This window comes from Protobothrops mucrosquamatus, unplaced genomic scaffold, assembly GCF_001527695.2.
Source record: "Protobothrops mucrosquamatus isolate PMUCROS unplaced genomic scaffold, P.Mucros_1.0 scaffold1986, whole genome shotgun sequence".
In the NCBI taxonomy this organism is placed as follows: domain Eukaryota; kingdom Metazoa; phylum Chordata; class Lepidosauria; order Squamata; family Viperidae; genus Protobothrops; species Protobothrops mucrosquamatus.
In genome coordinates this window covers 334,252-355,124 of record NW_015388102.1, presented here as the reverse complement: position 1 = coordinate 355,124, position 20,873 = coordinate 334,252, and the positions used below count along the sequence as shown (strand labels likewise).

The 20,873-nt window shown below is 36.7% G+C and overlaps 1 protein-coding gene across 1 annotated transcript in view; it reads left to right on the top strand.

The window, feature by feature from the left end:
• The first annotated feature begins 33 nt into the window (after nt 1-33).
• PRKG1 (protein kinase cGMP-dependent 1) overlaps nt 34-20,873 on the top strand; it is a 118,793-nt gene continuing 97,953 nt past the window's right edge. The window contains exons 1-4 of the mRNA XM_015823783.1: nt 34-222; nt 1,982-2,017; nt 2,273-2,286; nt 5,516-5,590. Coding sequence (XP_015679269.1) covers nt 34-222; nt 1,982-2,017; nt 2,273-2,286; nt 5,516-5,590 — 314 coding nt within the window. The remainder of the gene's footprint in view (nt 223-1,981; nt 2,018-2,272; nt 2,287-5,515; nt 5,591-20,873) is intronic.

Here is a 20,873-nt window from a genome sequence, read left to right as displayed (position 1 = left end):
AGGGAGTTGACAGAAACGATTGCATTTTTGGAAATGGATAAAGCTGCGTTCTTTCTAAGATTCCAAAACATTGTAGAGGAAAAGGAAGAAGATTTGGGAGAGAAGATGGCGGAGATGTTGACAGAGATATTAGGAAAGGACAAACAGGAAACAAGGAGAGACATAGACGAAACATATAGAGTATATACAAATTATGCACAAAGGCATAGATTAGCAAGAGAGGTACATATAAGATTTACTAGAAGATCAATAAGGGATGAAATATATAAAAAAACACATAATCTTGATTCTATCCCTCTGTTAATGCAGCCTAAGACTGCATCCATTTGTTTATCATATTTGCATACTTCGTGCTTCTGGCAAAGCTGGCGAATGACAGTTAACAAAGAAATCCAATCAAGACATATGTTAGCATTAAACACAAAATTAAGAGACTAGGCTTTGTACTTTAGAGTTGAGTATTGAATAGAATCAAGCAAAAGGCTTAAAACAGGAGCTATCACTACAGAGAATTGCTGATTAATTTAGTTCCAATTCTATCCATGTAAATTGGAGTTAGCTGTATTACATTTTTCTTCTGAGTAAAGGAGTACTAGGTTCAGAATCATTACCTCTTCCAAAATTATTTTGAGTAGCCAACATCGTGAAAAAGAAAACTACCTCCATAACCTGTTGCCACAAAGCCACCAGCAATCATTTTCAATTTGTGGATATTTTTACTTTTCTCTGTACCTTAAGAGTGGACTTTTCTATCTCTTATTCCTGTCATTTCCTCATTTCTTCTTCATGTTGAAAAATATGAAAATTGAAAACTAATCGTCTGCTGATAATTAGAAGTATCCTATTTTGGCTATCAATATTAGCAACTAACTGTTCAATTTACCTGTTAAAGCTAATTTTGTCAAATCTGTATCTTTTTTTCGTTCCTTCTTTGCAATATGTCATTAGTTAATTAATTCACCATAGGCTACATAAATAGCTAATTAATTAAATATGAACATTTTTATCATTATGTTGATGAATGAATGGAAACTGATCTTGATATTTTATAGAAGATTGAAAACATGCTTTCATGCTTTGATAAATGTTTACATGTAGGATTCCAGCTGAGACTTTGTTTCATTGTTTTTTCAGCCATTCACTCAGTTATTCATAAGGAATTAACTATTCATTTAGTGTTGGTGTGGCCTACAAATTAAGGATCAGAACATATACAGGTGATTAGTAACAGGACTAAGAGAAAATCTCTTCATGGGACATTGTGTCAACTAAAGTATTCATATTGAATTAGGAATGTGCAAATCATTAGCTGTTAGCCTCTTAATAGCTGACTGGGCCTGAAAGCAAGTTTCTCACAGAGACTTCTTTAACTAGATTTATTGAAAAGGAAAAGGGATTAAGTGAGAGAATTTTGACAGGTCGTACTTTTTCTTTAGTGTTAAAAGTATACCTTTATTCTCTTGTTAACAATCTTTTGCTAGACAGGACTGCCGACTATCCATCTTGTTGATAATGAAAGGATACACAGATTTTTCAAGGTTGTGATTTTTATCTAATCAATTGTCTTCCCTCCCAGTTTCTGAGCAGATTATTACAGAGGTACCTTGAAACTGCATTGACCATCTTTTGACATCCACCTAGACATTTGAGTCACAATAGCAATAGCACTTAGACTTATACAGTATATCACCCCATATTACAGCACTCTCTGGGCAGTTTACAATGTCAGCATATTGTCGCCAACAATATGTGTCCTCACTTTACCGACTTCGGAAAGATGGAAGGATGAGTCAACCTTGAGCCCTATCAGGATCGAACTCCAGGCTGTGGTCAGAGTTTGCCTGCAATACTGCATTCTAACCACTGCACCACCAGTCATGATGTTGCTTGATTTGAAACATTCGTCTGAACAATGTGTGATATCTTACACTAAGTGCCTCATTCTGTTCTAAAACTGCCAATACTTATTCGTCTAAATTAGTGTGAAGTATTTGGAGGCTTGGCAATTAGAAACAAGGTAATATTTACAGCATTTAACTAGAAAGGCAATACATTGTAATCTTTTAATTATTAGCCCTTCAGTCTTGTGTATGTACGCATGCAATATCTTTTAAACAAATTAGAGATCTATACAGAGAAAGGAAAACCTTACTCAAACTACCTTGGTTTTTATAAGGACCATTGTAAAATGCATCTTTGTGTAGCTTTGAAGGTCTTGAACTATAAATATAGTATTGGCCAGTTAATAGTCTTTGTTCTCCAATTATTTCAGGAGAAAGGGCTTGTGTATGGGGCAAGATTATGGGGATGAAATAACAGTTGATGCTGTTAAAATATTCAGAAATATTCCAATATTTATTGGAAGAATATTAAGTAAAATCATCTTTGATAAATGCATTCTGCCAATAAAGGAGAATATTTGTAACTCACGGTTAAAATGAGGGGTCCTTGATGTTCTTTGAGCTTGGCTGTTTTCTTGCAGATGTTTCATTGCTAAAGTAGTTAACACTCTAGCACTGATGATGTTACCTAGTTTGGTAATGAAACGTCTGCAAGAAATCAGCTGAGCTCAGAGAGCACCAAGGACCTCTCAAATGCATTCTGTTCCTTCATTAGAGCAAATTAAACCTAGGAGCAGAAAAAACAAAACAATTGGTTACTTGAAGAAGATACCTGCTGAGAAGCATCTTTTTTATATAATATTTTATTAATTTTCCAATTTTACATTTGAATATTTAAATCAAACATGGTGACTGGGTTACAATAGTTCAATAACAAAATCTTAGTGCAAATCTCAGGTTACAACATCTCTTTTTCCCTTAACATTTACTGTCTCATATTCAGGTTAGTACATTTCTAATTATATCAATTCAATAAGAACATCATTATTACATTTATCAATAAATTTTTAGCTTATACATACCTTAATTACATTCAATCTTCATAAACAATCCATATCCTGTTATTAATTTTTACTCAGTTTTTAATTTCTTATCAATATTCCAATTTAACCTTTGATATTTATAATTTTCAAACTTTGGGTAACCAAAATTTCCCTTATCTCACTTCATAACAAACTATAATATCCAAAATACATATTTTATCTATTTGAATATAATCTTGTTCTATTTCCTAAGAGTTATCTATTTCCCATCATATTAAATCATCTACTTAATAACACAATATCCCCTTTAATAAATCAAAACCATTATATATATTGCCTGGGTTAATCAATAGATCAAACATATTCTTAATATTTAACTTTATTTTCCCTTTTAAGTCCAATTTTTAAATATTAAGCCGATAAAATCCTTATTTTCAACTAGTTTCCAAAAATTATAAATCTAATAACCAAAATTCCCCTTATCTCAACATCTCCCTTTAATATTTGGCAATATAAAATCCCCTCTAATGAGTCAAAATCCCAGTTTTTTCAACCTTATTCTAGCTTTCTTCCTTTGCCAACTAGGTTTCCATATCATCACTTTTAAATCATCAAATAGATCTCCCTCTATTCTTACATATGTTATTTGAATTAAAGGAGACCATTTGATTGCCAGTTTTCTGGAAGGACTAGCCCATTTGTATTCATTAAATTGTCTCCCTGTTATTCCAGTTCCCCATGTTTGCTCTAATATATTTGTCTTCAATTCAATCTGTTCTACTTCTTTCTCAGATTTCTTCTGGTTTATATAGAAAGTCATTTCCATTTTCAATGTTGTCACTTCCTTTTCTGGATTTTCTATCAGGTGTATTTGATGGTCAATTGAGTCCTCTGTCTTCATATTGGGTTGTCCCGCTTTTTCTGTTATCTTCTGCATTGCTGATTCTTTAGTTGTAGTCAAAATTTGGTTTTGTGCATCTAAGCTGGCATCTTGATCTTTTATTTTAGGTCTTATTTTATCACAAGTTACAAGACTGCTTTCATGTATTGCTTCATCCATCTCTTTCACTTATTTTGTAAATAGTCTTTCTAGTAAAACTTATTTGTTAAGCAAAAGTCAGTAAAGTTTTACAGTCACAGTTCAAGTGGGCCAATTTTGCTGCCCAGATGTTCTCTTACAACTAAATCTTCTCACAGATGGTTCCAAGGTCAGGGAAGTCTTATCTAGGTCTAGGCTTTGGGCCAAGTCTCTTATTAGGAAATAACAAATTGCAATACCAAGCTTCACCATAAGATGTCACTGATGCAATTTAGAGTTTTTTAAGTCCCAAATTTTTCTAATTCTTTTTCCAATTTTATTTCTTTTTTATAAATAAAAACAAAAGTCTCCAATAGAAATAGGAAAATTTTTAGTCTCCATGTTTGAGGAAAATATAAATCCAATTAGATTAAAGTTGTTCTTTTTAATGCTTTGATTCCCCTGGGTAGTCAAACGCTGCTATTCTTAGAGGGTGAGATAAAAATTCCCTTCCCTCTCTCCTCACAGGGGGAAGATACTTCAAACAGCCTTTAAAGGAAAAGAAGGTTCTTGGGTAAAGAGAAAATCAGATCTTACCCAGTTTCATCCGCATTGCTTTCAGAGTGCTTGACAGTAGATTTGACTTCGGCTGTCTGCAGCCTAATGATGAGCCATATTGCTATGGCCGGTCTTTTCTCCGCCAGTTTGGAGGACTGCCTCGGATTGTAGCCCTCCCGCAATCAAGTGGGGGGTCCCCTCCTTGCTCGTTGCCCCTACAAGGTGACTTTTGACCATTTCCAGGGTCCCCCAGCAAAGGAAAATCGGAATGGAAGACAGAATCACCTTCCAAGCGGCCGCAGCGGCAAACCGGAAGTGAAACATCTTGTTCAAACCTTGAAATGTTCTTTTTTTTTTTTTGCTTTCTCAATTTTAGATATATTCCAAAATATTTTTCCTTAGTCATGATAATTTGGAATGAAATGGCAATCAGCAAAGAATACAATGAGTTGGGCAGCATACAGGTTTAATTTCTTATTTGTTTATTTTAACTTTTATTTATTTTTAGTATTATTATTATTGGTGGCACTGTCAGTAAGATGTTTAGACTGGATTGCCAAATCCAGTGTAAACATTTGGCTAACTGTGTGACCAACCATAATAATAAATTAAACTTGTATGCTGTCCAGTGTTATTTACTATTTATTGTTGTTTATTTATTATATTATCTCTCTCTTCCATATGCTAAAAAACTATTATTATATCTTTCCTCTTCCCCCTGCTGAAAAACTCTGAGCCTTCTACTCAAAAGAACACTGAGTTAAATTGACTTTCAGGAATTGTTTTGGTTGTGGTGGGATATAAATGCAATAAGTGAATAAAATAAAAAATAGAAACAATATTAATCATGATTTCATGATCAAATGGAAGCCTTTTGTTTATGGGAGATAGACATTGAATCAAAATCATTGGCATAATTATCTATTTGTGGTGTGCACGCATGTTTTGTCATAGTATTTTATAAGATCTTAGGCAGATCTTGCACAATAGAGAATGTTTGCAACTTTTCAGTTATATCAGAAACATTTTCTTTAAATTGTGTCTTAATTTTACAGCTCTTTCAAACATTTGATTGGAGGCCTGGATGATGTTTCCAATAAAGCATATGAGGATGCTGAAGCAAAAGCAAAGTAAGTCTCAGTTAAGCTGATTTTCTAATATTCGTTTTATTATTCTTTTTTAGTATGCTGCTTTTTAAGAAGGAGAGAGAACTAATTAAGGCATTTTTCTCTAAATACTCCTTCTTTCTTATCAAAAGAAGAAACTATAAAAAGATCAAATAAGAGAGAATTGCTCCTAATAATTAATTACTTTTTATTATATCATTTTACAAAGACGCAAAGCAAATAGAAAGTATTCTTAAAGACAATGGATAAATTCATGCAAATAAAAATTCCCCAGCCATATTATCCAATTCAAGAAGTAACTTGGTTAGTTTAGATACTATAATTCTTTGATTGCATTTGGTGCAATAGTTTTTCTATTTCTGTAACCATCCTTATAAAGGGAGAAAGCAGTCCTGATGTGAATGTCAGTTTGATTTTGCAGATCAGCTTAATGAAAATCATGGAGAGCAGACAAACCTCTTGTTAATCCCAAAGCAGTTATTCCAGAATCTTTTAGATTTTGGTGGCCCTATTGAAACAGTAGCTGCAAAGTTTAAAGTTGTGCTCCATAAACCACTGCATGCAGAAAGAACGGTATGACTATTCTACCACTTCCATCTGATTCACTTCCTCTTTTCCCATTACATTATTTTATTCATAACATAATAGCAGGATTGGAAGGGACCTTGGAGATCTTCTAGCCCAACCCCCCTACTCAGGCAGGAAATCCTGTACCATTTCAGACAAATGATTGTCCAATCTCTTCTTAAAAACTTCCAGTGTCAGAGCATTCACAACTTCTGGAGGCAAGTTGTTCCACTGATTAATTGTTCTATCCATCAGGAAATTCCTCCTTAGTTCTAGGTTGCTTCTCTCCTTGATTAGGTTCCATCCATTGCTTCTTGTCCTGGCTTCAAGTGCTTTGGAGAATAGCGTTACTCCCTCTTCTTTATGGCAACCTCTTTTGTATTTAGTTAATAAATATTTCCAATCCACCATGATTCTCAGGACAGGATGCAAATATTAAAACTACAATATGTCATGGCCCCATCGGAGCCTGGTTAAGAGGAGGAGGAGGAGTTGGAATGGGGACCGTCTGACAGGGATGCACATCTCCCTTGGCCTATTTGGAGAAGTCAGGAGCTGAGGATGATGCTGTCCCAGGCCCCTCAGGCATTGGAGGAGATGGTTGACCAGATGGAGAGCTGCCTATCTTCACAGACAGAGGAGAGGAACAGGCAGTGGTGCTGATAAGCAGCACATCTCCTCTGATGAGGAACGGCTGCCTCCTCCACTTGATCTAAGGGCTAGGAGAGCGGAGCATAGGCAAGCTCAGAGAAGGGCTGCAAGGCTACTCGGGAGAGGGCTGCCCCACCCCTCCTCCCAAGGAACACCTGGAATAGAGTGACTTAAGGAGAAGCTGTGAGGAGTTAGTCTTTGCCAAGAACAAATGTTTGTTTTGGATTACACTCCCCCGGCTTTGACTCATGCCTTTTTGCTTTGCTTTAAGGACTGCTTTTTGCCTTGGTTTGAGGACTGCTGTTTGTCTTACCCTAGCCCTGTGGATTGTACCTTCAGAACTGCCTTTGCGTTGTACCCTGTCTTTGCTTTGAAGACTGCCATTTGTTTTATGCCTGGACTTTGTCTTGAGGACTTTCCTGGTAATATATGGGCTTTGTTTGGGGGACTAAGGTTGGCTGCCTTCAGGGTAGCAGCAGCAGCTGCCCCAGTCAGAGCCACCGAGCAGAGGGGGGCCAGGCTGGGTGAGGGCTCCCTTTTGGCCATCTCTGCTGGCGCCGATGGGGCTGCGCTGCAGAAGGGAGACAGTGGCGGTTCTGATCACCTCTGCCAGCCATCCCCCCTCCAGCCCCCTGCCCGGCGCCCCTTCTAGGCAATCCTACATGACCATGGTGTGGATGAGAGGCTCAGCAGGCAGGGGGGACAGCTTTCCTCTGTGGAAGTATCCCGTCCCTCCCGTACCCCTAGCCAGGCCCCCTCACCTTCCCCCAGTCGGAGACTCTTGTTGACCCCCTCCAATCATTCTCTCCTGCCTCCCCAGCGGGAACCTCCAGCAATTCTGCAACCGGAAGTCCTTGCCCCCCCAACTGGGACCTCCACCCCCACCCCAACCGACCCCCCTACCTGCCCACCCTGACCAGGCAGAGGGAAGGCAAGGCAGAGAACCGGTTGTTAAATTATTTGAAACTACAGATATCCCACAGTTGCAAAATAAATGTAAGATCTGAAAGGAGTGCCGCAACCAACATGCTCTAGCTGACAAGGTTCTCTTTTGTACTACCACCATGTTTCTCAAGGTTTAACTTTATTTTATAGAATATAATCTGCAGGCTCTAAGTGCTAAATATATGAAGAAAAATGCATAGTGTTCTATCCTCAGAACACTATGTCAAGAAAATTATTTAATAATATGAAATAAAACACTGCTGGAAACACTGCTCCTTAGACTTGGGCATACATTTTAATTCGCATTTGGCAAATTGAAATCAGAGACTGCTATAATTGCTATTTATATATTCTTACACCTAAGTAAGCTCAATAAAAAGTTTTACAACTGTGCATCATAGTTTAATCTTCTCTGGAAACCCAGAACGTATTTTCTATCAATTTTTGAACTAAATGAGCAAAAGCAGATCCTTGAAAGGCAGAAATGGGAAATTTCCAAAATAATATAAAGTACAATTGGTGAGTTATTACATCTATAAAGGTTTGATTGTTCTGTAATATTATTGTAGAAGAAGAGACCATTCTACATTCTTTAACGTCTTTATTTTATGAATCTAGTTGTATGATCTGAGCAGCAGAATGGAGAATCACACATATAAATTTGATGTGAAATAAATAAATATTCATACTCAATTCTATAAATAAGCATATGTTCACATCTATACATTATGTGTGTATTCAGATATATAATATCTAAAAATTAAAGCTAAAGTTTTATCCATGGATGAGTAGGAAAAAACAACAACAGAATAACAACAGAAAGAAAAAAGAAAGAAAGACTCAGTCTCACTTTATCACTTTTGTACTCTGGTTGAATTATTTTTTTTAGAAATGAGGCTCATAAACAAAACAGACTCGTTTATTTATTTTCAAAATATATAATGCAATGAATAAAAGAAAACTGATCATATAACCATAAGCCTTTCCAAAATATAAATACAATAGTCCTCGATTTACAACTGATAGCTTAATAACTGCTCAAAGTTATCACAGACACTGAAAAAGTTATCTATGACCTGGATTCAAAGTTCTGACATCTACTCCCCCCTATCCCCCACAGCCACATGAATGCATTTTAGGCTCTAGAAAACTGGCCCACTTTTCTGGCTGTTTGCAATGTTCCACAGCCTCACAACCACAATTTACCTTTTTGCTGGAAACCAGCATTTACTTCTGGTTTCTGCCAAAAAAAAATCCCATAGTGAACAATGGGTTCACTTAACTGCCTCAGTGTTCACTTAATAAATGCCGCAAAAAAGGTCATAAAATCAGGTGATCTGCTCTACAGCCATCATGACTTATGACTGGAATTGTGGGCTCAATTACGTTTGTAAGTTGTGGATTACCTGTACAGAGTATAAAATGGAGACCAATAGATAACAGAACCACCCAAAGGTGCAACTCTTCACTCCGTTGGCCTTGTGCCTCGGGGAAGAGTCAGCTCTTAACCATTTTCCTAAATGTTTGTAGAATTGGGGCCTGTGGCATGTCAGGGGGAGATTGTTCCAGAGATCAGTCACCAAAATACTTGTAAAATAATATGTAGTTTTGGATTACATTTTTCTACAGTATCTTACCATCTGATATAAATAAACCAGTTATCGCTCTGAAGTTACTTATGTTTGGTGCTCTCAGAAGTTAGAATTTACAATAAGAATAAAAAAATATTAGTGAAATGGTACTTAAATAGAAGCCATATTAAAATCGCTTTCATAAAAATGCACATGAATATAAATCAGTTGCCAAGCATCCGAATTTTGATGCTGCAACTATTGTAAGTGTGAAAATGGTCATAAGTCACTTTTTTCAGTGCCTTTGTAACTTCAAACAGTCACTAAATGAACTATTGTAAGTCAAGGACTACCTTGACTACTACATATAGATAAGAAAAGATACATATGTAATTGCTACAGGGTGTACATATCAGCAGTCTACATTCATTCTTTTTCACTATAAAGAAAGAAATTCCTTTTTAAAATATTATTCTGCTTATAAAAACATGAATCTGCATAATGCACATGGAATTCAACATATGCATTAGCTTAGAATCAACACTTTTGTCTCAACCTGTTCTGTTCAGTACGAAGAAAAGTGTAGATACCATCAACTGAATTGCCAAATATAAATCATAAAAAGCGTCTTCATTTGTCCAAACTGTAAAGTTCCAGCAATAGGTTGCCTTGTCTTATAACTTTCAAAGCTTGCTGCGCTTCTGGTGTCACTTTTAAAGACTGTTGCACCCCACTGAATCTTTTGTTTTTCTTGTACAATACTGTAGGAATTGAACTTTTCTGAGTAAAAACTCTGTTTCTTTGCATAACCTTAGAGATCTTTCCTATCTTTATATAGATAAGCAGCCATTTCTTATGAGTGTAATGGGCTTCATATTGAAATTTCATGATTTTATGTAGCTTTTGGTTCTGTCAGTTTTCTATAATATATACCCTATTTATAATTATATATATAATCTACTATAACTATTCTATATGCTTTTTACATGTCTATCATTTATCATCTGTCATCTGTCTGTCTCTCTGTCTCTCTGTCTCTGTGTCTGTCTATCTATCATCTACCTACTTACTTATCTATCATCTATCTATAAGATAGTGACTATCTTATTTGCCTGCTCCATTAAAAGACTGCACGATGCTATGGCAGACTACACAGTTTATATTAATGAAATGTGCCAATTCTTTTTTAAAAAAAAATCTATGGCATATTTGCATCTGCATAGTGCAGGCCCAGCCTCCAGTCTCAACTGAAGCATAAAAATGTATTGTTTCCTTCCTCCTTAGTTGCCACTCAGTAATTGGAGCACAGTATTACGTAAGCTGTACCATACATATGCAAACACAAATATCACTGTTTCAGAAAGCAATATTATCATACAACCTTGCCTGAGAGTTTCGAGAAGTTACTCATATAATTGTCATTCATCTTCTTTGTTCTTGCTCCTTGCCCAGTTATGTGCAATAAGAAGCCCTCCATTTTGCCCATCAGAATTAGAAATGACTTTTCAGGATATATCTCTTTTAATTACAGAAAGCTGGGTTTCCTTTAACTATACCTCCCCCCCCCCGAAAAAAAGAAGGCTTTTAAAACCCTCTTCCTGTATCTTTTTGACATGCTTTTTATATATATAGATTGCTCAGGGAGCCAGAAGATTGCACAGATTTGGGATTTACAGTTACAGTGGAAAGAGTTTTCAGGGCCTGAGAAGATAAGTACTTCTTGGAGGTATATAGGGAAAATAAATAAAAGCACAGAGCTCTTAGCCAAACTCATAGATAGACAAGTTGAGTCTTTCAGTGGATAGTATCTTATCTTCAGATGTTTTTAGCAATTCATGATTTCTACTTCTGCTCCAACATGCCTTTCTCCTCCCTTTCAAAGTCCAATGATGCATTATAGGTAATTGCACAGTTTATCTTCCTGAAGAAATTTGACACAGTTATCATTATTACTAAAAAGGAAAAGTATAAAGCTTGATTATCTAAACAGTGATACATCAAAAGAGCTTCAAATCAGGGACACTAATTGACAATCCATTAACGCAGCTAGTTGTGTACCAATGTATAAAAACTACAATGTACGAGGGGGGGGGGGAAAGTTACATATTTGCATTTCTCTGAATGGTTACCTGAGAATTCAGCCAACCTGCTTGTCTTCTCTGGTGGGAGCCAAGTGATGCTAACAATATTCCTTCTAAAGTTGGTTGTATTGAATTCGGGAAGGAAGGTAGAGGATTACCTGAACATATAAGGCATGCTTGGAAGACGGGGCTTCTGCATAGGCACTTAAAGTATGTGGAATTCACAGATGATCAGTGGAAGAACTGCAGTTTCACATACGTTCAGGTAATCCTCGACTTACAACCATTCATTTAGTGACCATTTGAAGTAACAACAGCACTGAAAAAAATGACATTACTGTTTTTCACACTTACAACTTTTGCAGAATCCCCATGGTCACATGATCAAAATTTGGACACTTGGCAACTGGCATGCATTTTGACAGCTGCATTCTCCCGGGATCATGTGATCACCATTTGTAACCTCCCCAGCTGGCTCTGACGAGCAAAATCAATGAGGAAAGCCAAATTTGCTTAACAACTGCATGATTCATTTAACAACTTCAGTGGTTTACTTAACCACTGTGGCAAAAAGGGTCATAAAATGGGACAAAACTCACTTAAAAACTGCCTTGCTTAGCAAGGAAATTTTGGGCTCCATTGTGGTCATAAGTTGAGGATTATCTATAACCAGCTCTTTTTAATCTCTCCAGAACTTCTAATTGGATGTGAGTTTTTCTGTCACTTCACTGGATGAAGAATTTAGAAGCTTATATACGGTTTTATAAGATTTTGGTTGATTTTTGTAAGGATATTACTCAAATTAAGATGAGTGTGGTTCTAGACTTCCGCTTCCGGATCAGGCAGCTTCAGCCATCTGAAGAGCTGTTGCTCTTCATTGGCTGTTTTTCTCTCTACCAGTAGACCCTTATGCGGATCTTAAATCGCCCTGGAGGGGCGACCACAGTCGAGGAGGCTTTTGCTCGGCTGCAGTAGAGCAGCGGCTCCCCCTACAGTCCGAGCTAACTCTGTAGGGCCGATGGAGAAGAAGATCGGTCAGTAAAATGGCCGATCACTTCGCTGTGCCAGCTGAAGTCAGAAAATCATCTAAGCATAAAGAACCACCGTGGTGAATCCGGGTGAGACCTTTCCTCCCTCTCTCCATCCTGAATTATTTTTCCTGCAAAGAGCTTGCTTTTTGGATGACTTCCCTGTTCTAAGGAGCGGCGTCTGTCTGTTTGGTGGGGGAAAAAAATACTTCAAACAAAACATCTAAGCTTGAAAACCCACTGTGGTGTATCCGGGTGAGACTTTTTTCTTTGCTTCTCTTTTTATTCTACTTTGTTTTCTTCTTTTTTTGCCTGTAAGAGCCCTGTTGGAATTATTTCCCTAGCTTGGAAAAGCAGCTTCTACTTGTTTGGGAAGAAAGGCATTGAACAAAAGAATAAAACAAAATTTTAAAGACTACATCATTTTTATACATGTTTTGGGGTACCGAAATTTTTTTTTTTTCTTAAGAGCTGTATTATCAGTTTATGCTGTTGTTGTTTTTTTCTTGCTGAGCGCTATTACTATCTTATATTGGAACAGTATTTCTTTCTCCACTTTTTCCTTAAAAAATAGAAAGAAAGGAAAAAAATGACTCTTGAAAAAATTTTTTTAGCTTACTGAGGACATCTACTGGCCAAAAGCTAATAATGTAATTGTTGACTATTTGGAGATGAGATGTTGGGCCTTCAAACTGTTGGGGTTTTTTTGAGAGAAAGTTAACCTGATCCAGCTGAATAACTTTTAAAATGGAGCTGCATTCATACTTAAATTGTAAACTTATTCTGGAAAAGATTTATGAGGCTAAAGAAGAAATATGTGCTACAATGAAAGAGTTTACTACAGAATTAAGAGCCAGAATCTCTCCTTTAAACCTCAAAATTGACTCTCAAACTACTTCTGATTATTCTATAAAACAGACTACACAAGAAGAGGACTTAACTGAGAATAAAGAGAAATTGACTTTGTCTGATAAGCAGTTCATCTATGGTTTTGAGGACCAGGGAAAGCAAAGACTGAGATTTGAAATGTCAAAGCAACGAAATTTTATGGTTAAGAGAAACAGAGGGCCAATGCCAAGGCCAAGATGGTTTACATGGATTCAAATGATACAGCAAGCAATAAAGAGAGACTTATTAGTTGGAAGGGAAGCTCTGTTATGGAAACCTACCTGGCAGAAGAAGAAGCCCAGAATAAGACTGAAAAGAAGTGAAATTTAAAATTTTATGTAATGAATTAAAGGCAATTTAGAATTATGGACTGATTTAAAGACTAAGATTATGAGCGAGATGTAAGAGAAATGTGCGATTAATGGAAGATATATATTAAATTGACTAAGAATGTACTTTTTGAATTGATGGGTTTATCGATATGAAAATTATTATTTTTAATAAGATGATTTGTTTGTTTGATGTCCAATGGATTGAAATGATTTAAGGTTTGATATTATCTTTTCAGCTTAAAACGTAAGAGAAAAAGGGGTGATTAATGGAATATATATATTAAATTGATTAAGAATGTGTGTTTTTTGTTTTTTTTAGAATGATAGGTTTATTTGTAAGAAAATTATTATGTAATGTTGAGTTAATCTAATAAGATGATCTGTTTGTTTGATAACATGGATGTGATTAGTTATGAAAATTAACTGGATGAAATTTGAATTCTGTCAAATGGATTGAAATGATTTAAGGTTGGACTTTATTTTGTCAGTTTAAAGAGATTGATTGATGGATTAGATACATATAGGATAGATTAATATTTTATTTTAAATAAGGGATATTAGTGGAAGAAGGAATAAATAAGATTTATGATAAAATTAAGGAATTAGAATATATTTGGAAGGGATACCGAACTGAAGTTTAAAATAACTTAAAGTTATTTTGATTATGGTAGTGTAAATTTATAAAGCTTTAAAAACAGGTTTAGGTTGAATAAATTTAAGCTAGAACTGGATTATTTTAAATATAATATGTTACTTAAGGGAAAAAGAGAGGGAATATTTGATGTATTGATTGAATTATGTATATATGTTTTGTCTGCGGATGTTTGACCACCCTAACACCACGGTGTGTCTTGAGTACTTTGTTTTAAAAATCAAAAAACCAATAAAACTAGTTTTTTTAAAAAAAAAGATGAATGCGGTTCTTCATCTAAGCAATGGTTATGTTCATTTTATTTATCTGTCTTCTTCTCTTTTCGTTCTGCTTATACAAATGTATAATGTTTAGATTTTCTCTCATGTGGCGTGCAACTGTTTGCTTCCATTCATAGCCTTTTTGTTACAAAGCCTCTGATTTATGTAAGTCTTGTTGTATCTCTCTACTGTCATCCTGGTTTTCTTATTTCCTTTCTTTTTTTCTTTTTCTTTCCTCCTTTTAAAATCATTCTGCTTGCAACAGAAACGCTACGGTCAGTTAAGCAGAAAAACCAATGATTGGATCAAGATCACCTCTTAAATTCATGGTAGAGCACCACCTTTAAAGTCAGATAACCTGTGTCCAAACTGAAATGTTCCATCCAACCACATTAGCTGTTCATTGTGCTAGCTGTGTTGTTTTCCTCAATGCCAAGGCAGCTGAAATGCCTCAGGATTGATGCAGGGTAAATGGAAAGGAAGACTTAGAGCAGGGTTCTCCAGGCTTGGTGACTTGTAGACCTCAATTCCCAGAATTCGTCAGCCAGTCTTGCTGGGTGGGGAATTCTGGGAGTTGAGGTCCACAGGCCTTAAAGTTTCCAAGTTTGGAGAAGCTTGGCTTAAAGCTTGGCAAAAAAAGGGAGGTAGAGTGTTTTATTCATTAAACAAAAGAAATATTAAAATGAGACCAATGCTTACTTTTTGAAGTTCCAGCAGCTATGCACATACCTGGGAGGCTAACTATATTTTCTTCATTACCCAGGAAATTTACGCAAACCGGCCCAAGGGAATGGGGCAGAAGAGGCTGATTTAATTAATTCAAGGGAAAGCTATAATGCAAAGTTGAATGTGTTTCCTTTCATCCCTAATTAAATGATTTTCCAGAAATAATAGAGCTCCTCATTATGTTAATTCTTGAAAATAATAGAGATTTTATTCCCTTCATTAAAAAAAGCTTTTTTTCTAGCTTGAGTGAATACAAACGTTTAAGCAGTTATGTTGCCTGAGTTGACAGTTCCATGATTTGAATCTCTTTTGATGTGTCCCTATTTAGATAATCAAGAATTATTCAGAGTTCAAAAGGTCACAAGGGCCATTTAAATAGAGTTTATTCCTGCTCAGTAGAATAGAGAAAATATTTTAGGCCATATTATGATAATTACTATATTTTAGTTCATCAGTATGGTATGAACTGTCATTTTTATTATAACGCAAACACTGCAAACTACACAAGACACTCAGTTTTATATCAAAAGATAGTAGGCAATGCATTTTCCAGCCTCACATTTCCACTGTAATGTATATGCTTTTAAAAATTATTTGCCTGCACTCATTAAAATTACAAACTCTGTAAAAAAAAGAGGTCATACAGAATTGACCTTGGTCTGTGCTCACTTTATTTTCTTCAAATGCTAGAGCAGCAAGATCTGAAGAAAACATCTATGTTTATTCGATGAATCTGAGTAGAGATTTTCTCATAGCTCGCAAAGAAAATTCTATTCGTTTTCAGCCAACCTTCAGTTAGAGTCCTCTTTAGAGAATGTTATGCTATATGAATTGAAGTTAAAATTCCTGTAGAACTGAGGATGATCACGGGTAGAATGTTTATCTTGGTTGTGAATGAAGGTGAATATATGTGTCCCAGGATAATGTTGCAGATCCAATCTGGGTCAATTCTCTGGGACCAGAGGTTTTTGTCTTCTGAGCTCTCTAGCAGAATGAATGCTTTGGGCAATTCTGTGTGTACAGTATATAACACAGAGAATAGCCCAAAGTACCCACTCTGCTAAAGAGAAGTTCCCTGAAGGCGGACTCCAGCATGAATCCAAAAGCTTGAAAGACTAAACCTCTTGTCCCAGTGACTGACCCAGATTGTATTCAAGGTAGTTGTGGCCCCAATAGATTGATCTCAAACCTCTTCCACTTCCTTGGAGCCTTACCTTCTTTAAAGACTCAGATTTCATCTGATACCTAATCCTCAAAGTATCCATTGATGATGGATGCTTCTTCTGGAGTGATTTCGTCACTCTCCAGAGTTTATTTATTCATGCAGATACTTACAATGAAGTTTAAAGGCAACTAGACAACCTGTGACCCATGTGGTCATCCTTTCAAAGAAAGAGAATCAGAATGATAAACGGGGACAAAAGTAGTACTGTCAATTTCCCCATTGAGTTTCTTCCTGCCAACTTCCCCATTGAGTTTCCTTGTGAGAAGCTAGCAGGGAGCATTGGAAATCCCTCCACCTCCTCTCATTCTTTTTTCATCACCAATTGCCATTAAGAAATTTCAAATTTCAGTCTCAGTTCCAAAGTGGGTGGCAACAAGGTGCAAGGACCAGATGGAAGTGGGAAATAGGATGGGGATACCACCCTCCCATCTTCCATTGCATCACACCCATCAATGGGTGTCTGGAAAATGTACTGGTGCTGAAGCAGCCACAATTTTGCCAAATTTCAGTCCCACAAAAGTAATAGATCCCGGATTTAGGATGCATTCGGTAGGCCAGCCCATTGAGGTACTTTGATTCAAAAACTGATGCTCTGGGATATATTACTTTGTCCAACAGAAGATTACACACAGACAAATAGACACAAGCGTTTTAGAAGTAGAAACTATCCTAGCAACAATCCTTTTATTATTTGTTTTCTACATATCTACTATATGCAATTTAGATAGCCATCCATCTTACAACAGTAATTCTGGGTAATGAACAAAGGAATAAAACCCAGCACAATAAAAAATATAACATCCCCAAATAAAGAATGCAATAACTGAATGTGCATGAAGTTTAAAATTATCCACCTCCAATCCCAGCTCAGAACTAAACAAATCAATCAATAGAGTTCACTTAATGTCCTGGCCTAAAAGTCTGGGGAAGAAAGGTCTTTAATACATTGTGAAAGGCCAACAGGATCAGGGCCATCTGGGATCTGGATCTCTGGGGGAATGCTGTTCTACGACCATAGAAACTGATAGAAAAAGTCAGGTAAGCCTTGGGAACATTTTCACTGTATTCCCAGATCTGAAAATGTAGCTTCGTATTTGAGAATTTAAACATGCAGGCCTGAGTATGAGGAGATGCACTTACAACTTATTAACAAATCTGAAGCAAAACAACATCTGGGTGTAGAAAGAGATCTGAGAGATATTATTACTTATTCATTTGTTGCTTTTGGAGGGAGACAAAATTTGTTGTTAAATGTGTTTTCCTCCATTTTATCACCTTTCTTTCCACAGTTGTTAAGTGAATCACTGCAGTTGTTAAGTTAGTAACACGGTTGTTAAGTGAATCTGGATTCCCCATTGATTTTGCTTATTACAAAGGATGATCACATGACCCCAGAACCATCATGGATATGAGCCAGTGACCAAGCATCTGAATTTTGATCATTTGACCATGGAGATACTGCAACGGTCTTGTGAAAAATGGTCTGAAGTCACTTTTTTCAATGCCATTGTAATTTTGAATGGTCACTAAACAAATAGTTATAAGTAATGGTGGGATTCAGCCAGTTTGCACCACTTTGGCAGAATCGGTAGCTAATTTTTTGTTGCCCAGGCCCAGAATGGACTTCTAGAAGCTGCATCCACACAGAGAACTGGTTGTTCACATATTTGAATCTCACCACTGGTTGTACGTTGAGGTAAGATTAACATAATGTGCACTTTAGAACACGCAACACAACCTTTTGCAGGGTACATCAAGAGCTACACTTGACTTCTGATTACAGGTCAGAAGCTGTGCTAGGAGGTCAGGAGAAATGCTAAAGTTTACATTTCAGTGAACTGTAAGATTAAAAAGGAAAATTTAATTGTTTCCCAACTATTTAATTGTCACTCTACTCTCTTGCATTACATTGAAAACCATAATTTGCTGGCAACTTTTGGAAAGCTGAAAAAAGGGGTATAATATGTTCACTTTGGATAATATTTAAAACAGAAACACAGTTGTGAAGAAAATTACTGCTTTATTTGCCAAGTGTGCAGGAAAAATAAATTTCCAAGTTAATGTGGTAAAAAGGCAGAAGATTCTCGTATGGAAAGTTGTCTTATTACAAATGGTCCCTTGGTAGAAATTGAAGATAACACATGAAAGATTGGATTAATCTTCTCTTAGTGAGAAGTTAAAAAGAAAAGAACTTTTTAAGGATATTAAGACTCCAAATAAACAGAAGACTTTCTGGCTGAAAAATTCTGCACTGCAGTTTTTGTGGCAAATAAAGTGTTGTTTTAAATCTACATAAACAATAGACTTTATTTTTTAACTTCTTATTTACTTATGTATTTATTTAACACATTTGTATCCTGCCACAATAACAGAAAAACTCAGTGGCTTATTCAGAATATAATTTTTAAAAATACATCCATGGTTCCAACTTCACCATAAATGCAGCTAAAATTAACCTACCAAATATAAAAATGGAAATAATAAAAACAGAAGCTGAGGATGGCATTTTAAAATCAGGGGCAGGTGGCTTTTAAGTTCAAATGTGTTTATTTGTTTCTTGCCAAAAGCATTGCCATATCATAATAATAAATGTATAAATAATATAGAAGAAACATGAGCTTCTCTGGTAGATGAATGGACAGTACAAGTAGCATTCAGAGTATCCCACCCCCTTCTCTAAAATATCCCAAATCTCATGTGATATGATCAGTGATATGATCAACAAATCCTTTAAGACACGGGTGTCACACTCGCCACATCACGTGACATGTCACAACATATCGTGACTTTTTTTGCATTGCATTGGGTGTGGCCTCCATATAATGCAACTGGCCCGTGGGCCGGCAGTTTGACTCCTCTGCTTTAAGATGTTGGTATTCTCAGGTGATAGCAGGAGCCCGTTGGCAAGTGATGCAATGTGACCACATTATTTAGTGATGGCAATCTCTGTAGTGTCTCTTACCACTGTTAAGCAAGGATTGTGGCTTATTAAACAATGATCTCAGGTGACTGACTTGTAACTTTCTGTTGGCTTCCAACACAAAAATGAGTGGATGTGGGCTGGGGATGAGGCATTGCATGACTGCCTGTGGGCTGGAAAGAAGGTGTTGTAGCACTGTATGAGTGCATGCAGGCTGGAGAGAGTGTTACTGTGGGGCAGGAATGTGAGTGTGCTGGGAAGAAGATGCTGCTGTCAGGCACCAGGTCAGGGGCTGCTGTTCTGTACAGATCTATATGGGCTGGGGAAAGGGGACTGCAGTGCTGCACAAATGGGTGTACTGCTGCTGCAAAACACAAATGTGACCAGATGGGAGGGAGTAAGGGACCTGTAGCCCCTCAGGAGAAAAAGTGGGGCAAGAGACTTGTGACCTTTGCTGATAGCTTTCCTATTGACCTTGCTTGTGGGAAGCTGACAGGGAAGATGGCAAATGGACGATCACTTGACTGCAGGACACTGCAACCATCATAATTGCGAGCCAAGTGCCCGCATTGCAATCACATGACTGTGGGACTGCTGCAAGGGCCGGAATGGCTATAAGTACCACTCGTTCAGTGCTGTTGAATTTTGAATGTTTGCTGAATAAGTGGTCATTAACTGAAGGTAACCTCTATTTTAAATGACTACTGTTAGTGTTGATTTGCTGTGGATTTTACTTTACATGGGATGTCCCATAATATCATATCTGCCCCATGCCTCCTTGTTTTTATGGAGCTTTTAACTATATGTGTATTTGTTTTTGTTATGTTGGATGCTTTTATTGTGTTTTCCTTTGCTGTAAGCCACCAAGAGCCAGAATGATTCAGTAGCCTACCAATTTAGTTAATAAATAATAAATGCATAATAAATAAAGAAGAACCATAAAAGTTTGTAAAATGTTGGGGTTCATGGAACCGCATCTACATGGAGGGAAGTGTGTAGTGGGGTGCCCTAGGGCTCTGTTCTGGGCCCAGTGCTCTTCAACATCTTCATCAACAATTTGGACAAGGGGATAGATGGGGAAATCATCAAATTTGCAGACGACACCAAGCTGGCAGGAATAGCCAACACTCCAGAAGACAGGCTTAGGATACAGGAGGATCTGGATAGACTTGAACACTGGGTGCTATCTAACGAAATGAAATTCAATGGTGAAAAAAGTAAGGTTCTACATTTAGGCAAGCAAAACCAAATGTACAGGTATAGTATAGGGGGTACCTTGCTCAATAGTAGTAACTGTGAGAGGGACCTCGGAGTCCTAATGGACAATCACTTAAATATGAGCCAGCAGTGTGCTGCAGCTGCCAAAAAGGCCAACACAGTGCTGGGCTGCATTAACAGAGGGATAGAATCAAGATCACGTGAAGTATTAATACCACTTTA